Source organism: Squalius cephalus (genome assembly GCF_949319135.1).
Source record: "Squalius cephalus genome assembly, chromosome: 10".
In the NCBI taxonomy this organism is placed as follows: Eukaryota; Metazoa; Chordata; class Actinopteri; order Cypriniformes; family Leuciscidae; genus Squalius; species Squalius cephalus.
The window spans coordinates 37,188,608-37,200,767 of record NC_137131.1 but is presented as its reverse complement, the minus strand read 5'-3'; the positions used below and the strand labels follow the sequence as shown (position 1 = coordinate 37,200,767).

Below are 12,160 nucleotides of genomic sequence, written 5' to 3'. Positions count from 1 at the left end.
GAACACAAAAGAAGATATTTAGAAGAATATGGGTAACTAAACAGCTGTGGGGCACCATTGACTTTCTGTAGTATTTTTTCCCCATACTATGGAAGTCAATGGAGTCTGTCAACTGTTTGGTTACCCATATTCTTCAAAATGTCTTCTTTTGTGTTCAGCTGAAGAAAGAAATTCATACAGGTTTGGAACAACTTGCGGGTGAGAAAATGATGAAAGAATTTTTATTTTTGGGTGAACTATCCCTTTAATTTGGCATGTGTTTATGGGACCACTGGCATTTTCATCTGAAATTTGAAGACTTGAAAATCATTAATCAAACTATTTTAATATTATGCGCGCCATTTAAAAGGATAGTTCACCCAAAAATGAAAATTATGTCATCATTTACTCACCCTCAAGTTGTTTCAAACCTGTATGCATTTCTTTTTTCTGCGTATTTATATGTACCGCTGAAGAAATAAAGTCATACAGTTTTGGAATGACATGAGGGTGTATCATAGAATTTTACTTTTTTGGGTCTGTCCCTTTAAGGCTTTCCATTAAAGAAAATTAGTGACTTGTAAATTAGTATTTTGTTAATTGAAGGTTTTGCTAATTTAATTTAGTTCTAAATTCTTTATTTTGCAACCTTTTTATTTATTTTAAACAGAAAACAATATAGTCATCTGCATTACACAGAAGTTAGCCTACATGATTATTTACATGCTCTAAGGGAATTTCATTAAAATAATTGTAAATATGAATAATACGAGAAAAACCTTAAAAGTGTCTTGTTTTCTGTTTCTATTGTGTACATTGCAGTGTGTGACTTGCTACCTGACAGTGAGTAACAGCATCTGCCCTTATATACGTATAATTACGGTCTGAATTGTTGCGCGCCTCTAGTACAGACAATACGTCAGGAAAGTGAGACACGCCCACTCGTCTCCAACATCAACAATAGTCAGCGTGCACAACAAAATCTCAGATCACAAACGACATGTACATTCAAAGATAATTTTTACTCATCAATTAAATCGATAAAGCTTATATTATTCAACTTCAAAGAATGGATACGGAAGCAAAGGTTTGTTACTTGCCTGAATGAGAAGCCTCGTGTTCTGGACAGTAGTTTTTTTTTGGCAAGCAGTTGCTCACAGACCTGAATTAAATATATTATTGTACGTAGGTTCCCAGCACAAGGAGAAGAGATCTTCCTCCAATTCCTCAAGGACAGAGGGTAGGTCTGGGATATTCATGACATTTCAAATGTGTTTATGTTTCTTTGAGCTGTGTTCATCAGGCTTTTGCTCTCCCTGGAGGGTTGTAAATGTAGAGAACTGGGCTTTCCGGGCTCCACTACAATCTGTTTATCTCTGTTCAATTGTGTTGTTTAAGACAGTCTTGACTAAAGTAATACCAAATAAATACCCCCCCCCCCCCCCCCCATAAATACATTTTTATTAAAATACATATATATTTTTATTATTGCTTTTTTCTGCACTATGGCAGTCATTTTTTTACACCATTTTACTGGTGTGCATCTTGAGACAAAACAATGGCACTGACATATTTTAAGATATGTCAGTGCAAGTTGTTTTCAGTTAAAACAGCTCAAACATGCATTTTAGTCTGAGACTAGACTTAAGCCTTGTCTGTGAAACCGGTCGCAAGTTTCGTCACTATTCCGATGATGTAAAATATTTTTGGTCAAAAGTGACCAAAGAGCACCAAAGGGTTAAAATAACTGTTATGTATTTTAACATATTTTAAATCTAATTTGTAGTGTTGGTGAAAGTTACTTTGAAAATTAATACATTACAATATTGCGTTTTTGGAAAAGTACTGCGTTACGTTACTTTTGCGCTACTTTTTTTCATCTGGGCTTGGGTTTTTTTATAACAAAAAAGTAATATTTTGGGGCAAATGTAAAGACCCTTTCACACCAAAAGTGAAATAATAAGCCTCAGGCTGAAGGAAATGCAAATTCATGCATGTACAGTAGAGGGCACAGCTCAGACAAACATTTCCAGCATCTGTCGTTCTGGATGACGGAAGAATAGGATGGAGGAGAAAACAAGTTTAACACTTACTTTACCAATAAAAAAAAAAAAAAAATCTATAGTCATTTTTGCTTATGGTTTAACTCAATCCTCGAAGGTCAGAAGCAAGTACATTGGTTAGTATTCTGATTTCTGATTTTATTCATTTTGAGGAATATTGAATCTTTTTTTTTTGTGCAAGTGAGATGAGTAAATGCTCACATTTAGTCTAGAACTACAATAACCATCATGTTTACACACAACGCCTCAGCACTTCGATTTGTCTTAACATGGGGACAAGAGAGCTGTCAGTCAATAAATCGGAAAACAAAGTAACTTGCGTTACTTATTTGAAAAAGTAACTCAGATAATTTGTTGTAAATTTTAAAAGTAATGCATTAATTTACTAGTTACTTGAAAAAATAATCTGATTACGTAGCTCAAGTTACTTGTAATGAGTTACCCCCAACACTGGCAATTTGTTCCTATGATGGTAAAGCTGAATTTTCAGCATCATTACTCCAGTTTTCAGTGTTACATGATCCTTCAGAAATCGTTCTAATATGCTGATTTGGAGCTCAAGACACATTTATTATTATTATCAGTGTTGATAATGAAGTAAGTAACAAATGTTTTAGTTAACTTCAGTAACCCTGGTGTGTGTTTATGTCAGAAGGTTGAGTAACACCGTTTGATCCTTCCTTACATAATCCTGCTGCTTGGCAGATGCTCTTCTCAGATTTAGACACGCATTAATCCTTGCTTTAAGTGTGCCGAGATGTTTGTTTGTACATGCGCAAATGTCCATTTCTTCCCTTATGTTCTCCCTGTACTCTTGAGTGGAATGGCGAAAAAGACAGTGGTAAGCTTCATTAGACAAAATACGCAAATGTAGAAAGCCCTCGACAGGTTTAGCATCTGATGCTCGAGTTTGATTGGAACTGTTTTTTGCTAACCAAATATTACCTTTTAACATTTTAGCGGGGACCACGAGCACTGCCATCTATGCCAAGGTAAGATCACCTAGCAGATTAGATGTTTACATTGTAATTTATAAAGGAAAATCACACGCTGAGTCTCTTATTTCCTTCCTCTTCCTTCATTATGCCTTTAAACACAGTCAAGACACAGCAGGTGAGTGTTTCTCTTTACATTTTTTTTACTTTGCAATAAGTGTCTAAAAATCATATTCTGGCATTTGTGTAGGTGATAGTGTTTAAAGGGCTATGATGTGTCTGTTTGATTGCCTTTAAGTTTAAACTTAAAATGTAACATTATAATGTAACATTATATTCATTATATAATGAAGCTCTTCTGTTGTTCCACACAGAGGAAATGCCTGCTCCAAAGAGTAGGAAAAAGAAGGTCAAGAGAGACGCAGAGAGTGTGGACGAACCTGACGGTGAGTTTAGGTGATAAACAGCACACATGATGGGAGAGAGTGGGGCTAGTTGTCACACAGTAAAGTATGTATAATAAACTATATATTACTGTATATTGTATATTGGTTTTAAACACAGGTTTTTAACTATCATAAATTAGGATACTTGTGTCATATCCTTCAAACCACTTTTTTTTTTTTTTTTTGGGGTAACAAATGAAGACAGTAAATGTCTTTTATAAATAATATGTTTATTATATACAATTATTTATTTTAAAGGGTTAGTTCACCCAAAAATGAAAATTTTGCCTAAACCTGTAAGACTTGTCATTTTCTGAACACAAATGAAGATCTTTTTGATGAAATCTGAGAGCTTTCTGTCCCTCCATAGACAGCTAAACAACTACAACTTTCAAGCCCCAGAAAGGTTGAACGAAACTGAGGATTAACCACTGGAGTCAAATGGTTTACTTTAATGATGTCTTTACTACCTTTCTGGGTCTTTAAAGTGGTATTTGCATAGCAGTCAATGGAGGGACAGAAAGCTCTCAGATTTCATAAAAATTTATTTTTTTGTGTTCTGAAGATGAACGAAAGTCTGACAGGTTTGGAACGACATGAGGGTGAGTAATTAATGACAGAATTTTCTTTTTTTTTGGGTGAACTAAATTTAATTACAATTTCTTTTGGCAACATAAAATGGTTTAATATTTTTGTATGTTATCTTTTAGATTTTTGTTGTTTCATAAATTGTTTTGTGCTTCATAATTATTTATATTTTATTTTATTTTAGTCTTTAAAATGATATTTAATGGCAGGGTCCCATTTGGGGCATGTTGTCACAAAAGTGGATGCTCTAAAATTTAAAGTCACCATGAAATCAAAATAGACAATTTTTTTTTTTTTTTTTTTTATGGGATATTGCAGTATGTAATTTTTTAAAATCCATGTGCCAACAACTTCCCCTCCCACTTGCAGCGAAATCTCTTCTCTGATGATGTGTTTACTGGCGTGAGGGCGGGACAACCTGTCACTCACATGAGATGGACCAATAGCAAACCACAACCATCCAACGAGCCAATCATTTCCCAATAGACAAAATCAAGTCCTGTCCTACATTTTTTTCTGGTTCGAGAAGCCGTTTTACTCCGATATACATCACAATAGGGAAGAAAACATTATTGCAACTTCTATAAATCAGCAAATTAGAATTGTTTTGCCTACTTTATGTATACACAATACATATTTACTTTTGAATGGCTGTCAATGGAGAAAGATGCATTTTTGGAAGATGATGTTGTAGTTACAACATCTTCTAACATGGGCTACTAGATATTGCAAACCAGCTAAACTTGACTGCTGGGTATTACCTGTAAAAGCATGGTGTTGCACTTATGATAAGTGTGTTTTACCCTTGACCTTTGTAGATGTTGGAATGGAAATGGGAGGACTTACCAGTCGCAGACAATCCGAATGTCAGGAACCTTTGACCCCGGAGCCTCTGGATAATCCGCCACAAAGGAGGAAAAAGAAGAAGAAAGCACAAGCCATTGGTAAAAACACTGTTCATTCGCATTTTGCATGTCCTGTTCAATTCAACTGATCTGATATCTGTATAGGCGTGATTTTATTTACATAGACAATAATAATAATAACAACACAATAATGCTGATTTGCTCTGATTGATCAGATGTGGAGGGAGATCAGACAGACCTGGTGTCAAATGGAGATATGGTGGATCAGAACACTGACGAAGAGGTGACACGCAGACCAAAAAAGAGGAAGTAAGTCATTTTCTTGCCTTAAACTGTTTGATTATTGAAAATTAAGAAGGATCCAGATATGCACCACTGATATGTTTGATTTTTTTTTATGACAACTTTTTGGATTTAATTTGCCATTGAATTAACAATTATATTTCTTTCTTTCTTCAGAGTGAAACCTAAAGTAACAGAAACGCAGTCCAACAATGAACTGGACATAGAGGATGATGATATCATCACAGATCCCCAGGCGCCAGTTCCCCAGCATGCCTTGTTCACCGCTCCTCAAGGGCAGAGTCAGCCTGTGGGGAAGGTGTTTGTGGAGAAGAGCCGTAAGTTTCAAGCACATTGTGTATATGGTGCAGGTTTTTAAAGGTTCACCCAAAAATGTATATTCTGTCATTAATTACAAGATTTTTTTATGAAATCCGAGAGCTTTCTGTCCCTCCATTGACAGATACGCAACTACCACTTTGACAAAAAGATCATAAAGAGATCTTAAAACTAATCCATATGAATTGATGTGCGAGAACAAACCTCATTGGTTCTTGTGGAAGCTCAAACGTGCTGCGTAACACGAGAATGAACCTCATTAGTTCTCTCATGTCAACCAAACATGCTTGAGCTTCTGTTTATGTTGATGTTTATATGTGAATAAAGCCTAAATTAAAAGCCTAAATTAAATCTGTTCATCATATAAAGCGATCGAGTCTCTGTAGAAAATTGGGACTAAATCGCTCAATTCATATGGATTAGTTTTACAATCTCTTTATGAACTTTTTGAAGAGTCAAAGTTGTAGTTACGTATTTGTCTATGGAGGACAGAAAGCTCTCTGATTTTATAAAAAAGATCTTCATTTGTGTTCAGAAGATGAACGAAAGTCTTAAAGGTTTGGAACGACATGAGGGTGAGTAATTAATTGTAGAATTCAAATTTTTGGGTGAACTATCCCTTTAAGACTGTTTGCAAGTTCATAAGTTGCAACATTTTACATATTGGGCCCTATCTTGCACCCAGCGCAATTGACTTTGTACACCGACGCATGTATCATTCCTATTTTGCAGCCAACGCACAGCGGACTTTTCCCTCCACAGACGCACGTCACTAAATTAGGGAATCAACTTGCGCTCCTGGGTGCGGTTTAGCGAAAAGAGGAGGCGTGTTCTGGCGCAAACGTTCCCTGGTGCTATTTTGCAGTTCCAGAAAACAATTCCGCTACAGACCAGGAAAAACCTAGTCTAAAGTCAGTGGCGCGTTCAGATGCTATTTTAAGGGCGCATGCTTGGCCATAATGTAGAGTGTGCACAATGTGCATACACTTTGCTTCTCTCATCTACACAGACGCAGTAGTTGACATTTTTGCAAACCATACACAATCACAAGGAAAAATATTCCACACGAGGGAAATCATTGTGGTGTCCATGAAGATGTGAAAAAACAGGCATAGATTTAGCTTACACATTTACCCAAATTATTATACGCCTGTTTAACCAAAGCTTATTTGGGTGGGTTTCTCCCATCCCCATACAATGTCACTTCTCTGTCTTTTCCGGCCCTGACGAGAACGTCGGTCTCCTCGGCTGTGAACCGCTCCTGGCGTGCGCCTGGCAAATCCGCCGTTATAATAGCAATCCGCCATGGAACAAGCGCGCCTGCTCTTAAAGTGAATGTGAGATGACGCTCTGATTGGTTTATTTCACGTTACGCCCAAACCACACCTATGAATAATGAAGCTACTTCAGACCAACCCATTTTAGATTTGCGTCAGGTGCAAGAGTAATTTATCCCGCCGGTATAATAGCAACAGATCCGCCCACAAAGTGACTTGCGTTTCACGTTTGATACTTGCGTTTCAGATCGTTAAAATAAGGCCTCTAAACTTTTACTTATTTGTAAGTTGAAATTGTTTGCATGCAAGAAATGAAGGTCAAGTGTAAGTAGTGAGCATGTTTCTTTGGTCACAGGTCGTTTTCAAGCAGCTGAGAGAGTGGACCAGTGGAAGCCCAGTGTCCCGATGGAGCAAAGCTTTATGGACATCCGTTCAATGTGGACCACTAGAGATGTCTCCTTGAGAGTACACAGTGGCTTCAGGTGTCCTTTCCATTAAACGACATGTTATTAATTCTTTCAGATTGGCGCAATTGATTTGGCCTGAAGTGCCTTTTTGAGTAAAACAAGTTTTTTTTAAAGTGCCCCTATTATGCTTTTTTGGATATTACCTTCATGTCATATGTAATATAGTGGTTTGTGACTGTAAAAGGTCTGCAAAGTTTCAAAGATCAAAGTGCACGAAAAATGGAGTTGTCTCCCCACCAATTCTGAACTGCCTGAAACGAGTCGTCAGTAATTCCAGTCTTACTTCCTGATTGAATCCATGTAGGTTTGTAACAAATTTGCATTATGCCAGACTATGGTCTTTATTGGCTGCACGTGACCAATGTCTACTTTGACCCTCAAACACTGCGCTGCGAAAGAAAAATCCACTTTGCATGCACTTCCAAAGGATGGGGACTCGGGCTTGAATTGATATGGTAAAATCGACGCCATCTTTACTGTTCGTATCACTGTGTAAACAAGTGCCGAGGAAGCCTCTGGAGCTGAAATTCAGATATGGTAATGATCATTTAGTTTCCAACACGCACTTTAAGCGGTAGAACAATCACAACAGACTGGGCCTTGGAAAGGAGAGGTTTAGAGAGACCGAATCCTTTATCAAACTGTTTCAGACACTGTGAGAAAAGAGGTGATGTGCAGTGTATATTATGAGAAAACTAAAGTGATTTTTGACTTTGGATGCATGTAAACCTGTTGTAGTAGTTCTGCAAAACAAAATTAGGAACCTTTTAAAAAAGCATAATATGGGCACTTTAATCACTCAAAAATGGAATGTAGCATTAGAGGGTGGAAGCAATATCAAAATTTCTTAAATTAATTGCATGCTATTTTGTTAAAATATATGGTCTGGTTGGAAAAGAATGACTAATATACAGAATTATGCATTTTAATCCTGTTGAAATCATTATAATATGCTGATTTGATGCTCAAAAAACATTTTGTATTATCACAAAAATAAATTGGTTAAAAGTTGTTTTAAACCGTGCTACTTTTTTCCCAGGATTCTATTTGAAATATAAATCTTTTTTTAACATCATAAAGGTCTTTACTATCACTTTTGATCAATTGAATGCATTCTTGCTGAAAAAAAAGAAGAAGAAGATTTTCACTGACCCCAAACTTTTGGATGGTCTATCTATGGAAAGACTATTTTCTAAAGCGTGACTGTTCCTACTACACAGAGTGATTGGCCTGTTTTCTCATGGCTTTCTGGCTGGTTATGCTGTGTGGAATATCATTGTGGTCTATGTGTTGGCTGGGGAACAGTTGAGCACTCTCTCCAACCTCCTGCAGCAGTATCATACCCTGGCCTACCCCGCACAGTCCCTGCTCTACCTGCTGCTGGCTCTCAGCACCGTCTCTGCCTTTGACAGGTGAATCACCAAACCTAACCACGACCATTCAACAAAAGTACAGTTACACTGTAGTCACAAGTGTTTATAGCTTTCAGAGCCCTTGAGATTAACCAATGTGTTTGTTTCCTCTCCTAATAGGTTAAATCTGGCCAAAGCCTCTGCGGCCATGCGGAGTTTGCTAACCCTGAGTCCTGTGGCGCTTGCCTCCTTCTGTGAGTTCAGCATTTCCTTCTGTATTTTTCCTCATGTACTCATGCAATGGACCTTAGTCAGGGTAGCACCATGTTTATTTTTTTGCCAGGAATGTAAATGAGGCTGTGAGGGTTAGAATACAGAGTGTTCAATGTATTAACAACATACCAATTGTTCAGGTGACAAAATGTCTTATTGAAAAAAAATCGGTTACACTTTATTTTAAGGTGTCATTGTTACAGTGTAATTATTCAAATACTGAGTGATATTAAGCAACTACATGTACTTACTATAGGGTTAGGGTAGGATTAGGATTTGGTTGAGGGTTAGTTGCATGTAATTATGTATCATTTACAGTTATTACTATGGTAAGGACATAGTCCAGTGTTACCAAAAATTCTATAGAGTTTTGAAAGTTACATCCCTCACAGCCTTGTTTTAATCCGTGTTTCAATATGGCATCTACCTTGACTAATGTCTGTAGCCATACATGTAAACAGCAATGTTTTAATGAATTCCTTTTCTTTTTCAGTTTACTTTTCTGCGCTCGTTTTATCGTTAAGCCAGCAGATGACGAGTGACCGTATCAATCTCTATAATCAGTACTCCAGCGATAATGTAACACTCTGGTAAGATCCATCGCATTAGAGCATGCTGGGTAAATGCCTTACAGTATTAAAAGTGAAGCGGTTGTTGTGTCTCCTTTCAGGCAGCCGGGCTCAGAGCACAGCTTTCTTTATCCCTGGATCATAGTCAATCTGGTGGTCACTTTGCTGGTCGGGCTGGCCTGGGTTCTGATGTCAACAAGTCCAGATATCGACCACACAGAAGGTAAATGCTACAGGATGATGAAGTTCAGAGAGCAGTCTTCTGCTCAACTGTGGCTATGTTTGGAGTTTAATACTAGTGTACTGTACTGGATATGGTTTTTAAAAAAAAATGCATGTAAAACAGAGCACATTATGCAACGGTTAACATTTCTATGATACCGTGTCATCACGGAACCATGTCAAGTAATACATTTAATTTAGCGGCAGTTATTTCAGAATAAAAATAACTATATTCAAAAAAAGCTTTCTAGTCTGATCAAATAATGAACTTCCATTCAAGCATTTGGAATTAGTAAGATTTTTTGGTGACTCTTTATTTTAAGGTGACCGTTACACATTACTTGTACTTACTATAGTAAATTATGCATAATTACAAGTAACTAACCTTAAACCAAACACTAACTCTTATAGTAAGTAATGATATTATATGTAGTTAATATTACTCAATACTAATTTTATTAAGTACAATGTAACTGTCACCTTAAAATAAAGTGTAACCATTTTTTTTTTTAAAGAAACTTTTTTTTCAGCAAAGATTCATTAAATTATCAAATGTAACAGTAAAGACATTTTATGTTACAAAAGATTTTTCAAATAAAGGCTGCTCTTTTGAAATTTCCATTCATGAAATCAGCATATTAGAATGATTTCTGAAAAATCATGTGACACTGGAGTAATGATGCTGAAAATACAGCTTTACATCACAGGAATAAATTACATATAGTAAAATAGAATACATTGATTAGACATTTTAAGGAAATCTGTTTTTACTGGATCTTCAAATAAATGCAGCATTTTTTTTTTTTTTTTTTAAGTCTTCTTTGCTCACCAATGCTGCATTTATTTGAAGAAACAGTAAACACTGCTTTTTCACAGTAAAAAACAGTAATATTATTAAAACGTAAAATGTTTAAAATGTTATTTATTCCCGTGATTGCAAATCTGATTTCTCAACACCCATTACTCTCAATCTCAATCTACGTTTGAACAGTAGTTTATAGATTGTAAATTTTGGAAAAAAATAGAATGCATTCTGAATATAACCTGGTGTGTTCTAAACTGAAATTCTAAAATTTTATATGTAAATACACATATGCATGTTGGTTTCCCTTGTAGATTTTATAATGTCGATGGAAATGGAATATCCAAAAGCAGAAGAGAAGGACATCACTGCATAAGGCACCTGAACTAGTTTTTTTTCCTACTATATTTTGATACATGGTCATTGTATATATATTATAAATGCTTGCCCATTGTAAAGTCTCAGCAATAAAAAAAATAAATGCTAGATAAACATTCTCTGTCTGATCGATATAAGTGATCACAAAAAAGAGGCCAGATTATTTAGTTGTTTTATTAACATCACACTGGAGCAGGCTGAGGACGAGGTCTGGTCCGCTGTATTATAACAGCCATCACAAGCCCACAGACACCAAACACTGTGAGAGCTCCTGCCGCCCATAATCCATAATCCAATATCTGCGGGACTAGAAGAGGTAAACACTTCCAGGTAGAAGCTAGTTTGGATTGGTTGTTTACTGTATGAATGTTAAAGATCACAGTGCTTTCATACCTTCTTTAGACACAAGATTGTCAGAAACCGGCAAATGGGATACAATTATGACTTCCCCACTCGAAACTACAACCTTTTCCTTAGAATCCTTTAAGTCTTCTGAAACAGCCCTTCCTAAAGGTCAGGGGAAAAAAATGAATAAAAATTACACATTGTCTAGAATCTATGTAGCTGTTCTCACTTGTCTTGCTATAACATAAGCTTATATACATTTTATCATTATTTTTGTATTATAATACTACACCACAACATCTAGAATCTTCCATGTAGCTGTACTGTGTCCTGCTGTAACATTTAATATTATCATATAATGCACATAAAATTATATAATAATAGACCACAGCATCTAGAATCTCCAATGTAGCTATACCCACTTGTCTTGCTGTTACATTCTATACATTTATAGTATTATACACCACAACATTTAGAATATTCCATATAGCTTTACTATACATTTATATTCAATCATGACAACTCTCGGAATAGTTTTAGTATGTTATTAAATATGGCAATGTTAATGTATTTGGTCTTGGCGGACTAGATCTGCTACGCTACTCTTAACAGATACACTGTGAGCATGTAAGATACGCTGCTGCATAAATAGACGTTCATAAATCCCGTAGCAGATCTAGGCAGGTGGAGGGTTTTTAGAGGATCTCTGATAGCACACTGCAGGACTAATTTACAGCAAACATTGAACCATACTATTTAAATGTTGAGCAAGCAATCTCATTGGCTGCAGGATCAGCAGAGGCCAATCAGCTTGTGCCATGTGGTAATAATGCGATTGCTTGCAGTTGCATGTACAGGACCTGCAACCTCTATTTACACATGCACACACTCACTTTTCCTGCTATCACAGCTGGGCTCACATGGCTCAGTGGCGGAACTGTGGCAAACAGACGTAGTGCAGTGAATGAAAATCTGTT

General features: G+C 36.4%; 2 protein-coding genes across 3 annotated transcripts in view; one reads left to right on the top strand and one right to left on the bottom strand.

The window, feature by feature from the left end:
• The first annotated feature begins 923 nt into the window (after positions 1–923).
• Positions 924–10,949, top strand: tmem237b (transmembrane protein 237b). Its single transcript, XM_079884767.1, has 14 exons — positions 924–1,066; positions 1,169–1,219; positions 3,003–3,034; positions 3,142–3,155; positions 3,352–3,423; positions 4,830–4,955; positions 5,093–5,186; positions 5,337–5,497; positions 7,131–7,257; positions 8,463–8,654; positions 8,775–8,848; positions 9,361–9,457; positions 9,538–9,659; positions 10,775–10,949. Exons 1-14 carry the CDS (start codon positions 1,049–1,051, stop codon positions 10,834–10,836), a joined length of 1,242 nt encoding a protein of 413 aa, XP_079740893.1. The 5' UTR covers positions 924–1,048; the 3' UTR covers positions 10,837–10,949.
• Positions 10,950–10,964: 15 nt separating this feature from the next.
• Positions 10,965–12,160, bottom strand: part of LOC307166414 (integral membrane protein 2B-like) — a 53,909-nt gene continuing 52,713 nt past the window's right edge. Inside the window, exons 9-11 of one of the 2 annotated variants that reach the window (XM_079884761.1) lie at positions 12,077–12,155; positions 11,232–11,345; positions 10,965–11,137 (exon numbers count right to left, since the gene is read on the bottom strand). In XM_079884761.1, the coding sequence (XP_079740887.1) occupies positions 10,980–11,137; positions 11,232–11,345; positions 12,077–12,155 (351 nt within the window). In that variant the 3' untranslated portion in view covers positions 10,965–10,979. Of the gene's footprint in view, positions 11,146–11,231; positions 11,346–12,076; positions 12,156–12,160 lie in introns of both variants that reach the window. The other variant, XM_079884762.1, reaches the window with a different exon arrangement.

Excerpts from the sequence above, each read along its gene's own strand:
- tmem237b (XM_079884767.1), top strand. Across the intron at positions 3,424-4,829 it reads GAGTGTGGACGAACCTGACG|ATGTTGGAATGGAAATGGGA; the intron begins GTGAGTTTAGGT and ends TGACCTTTGTAG. Across the intron at positions 7,258-8,462 it reads AGAGTACACAGTGGCTTCAG|AGTGATTGGCCTGTTTTCTC; the intron begins GTGTCCTTTCCA and ends CCTACTACACAG.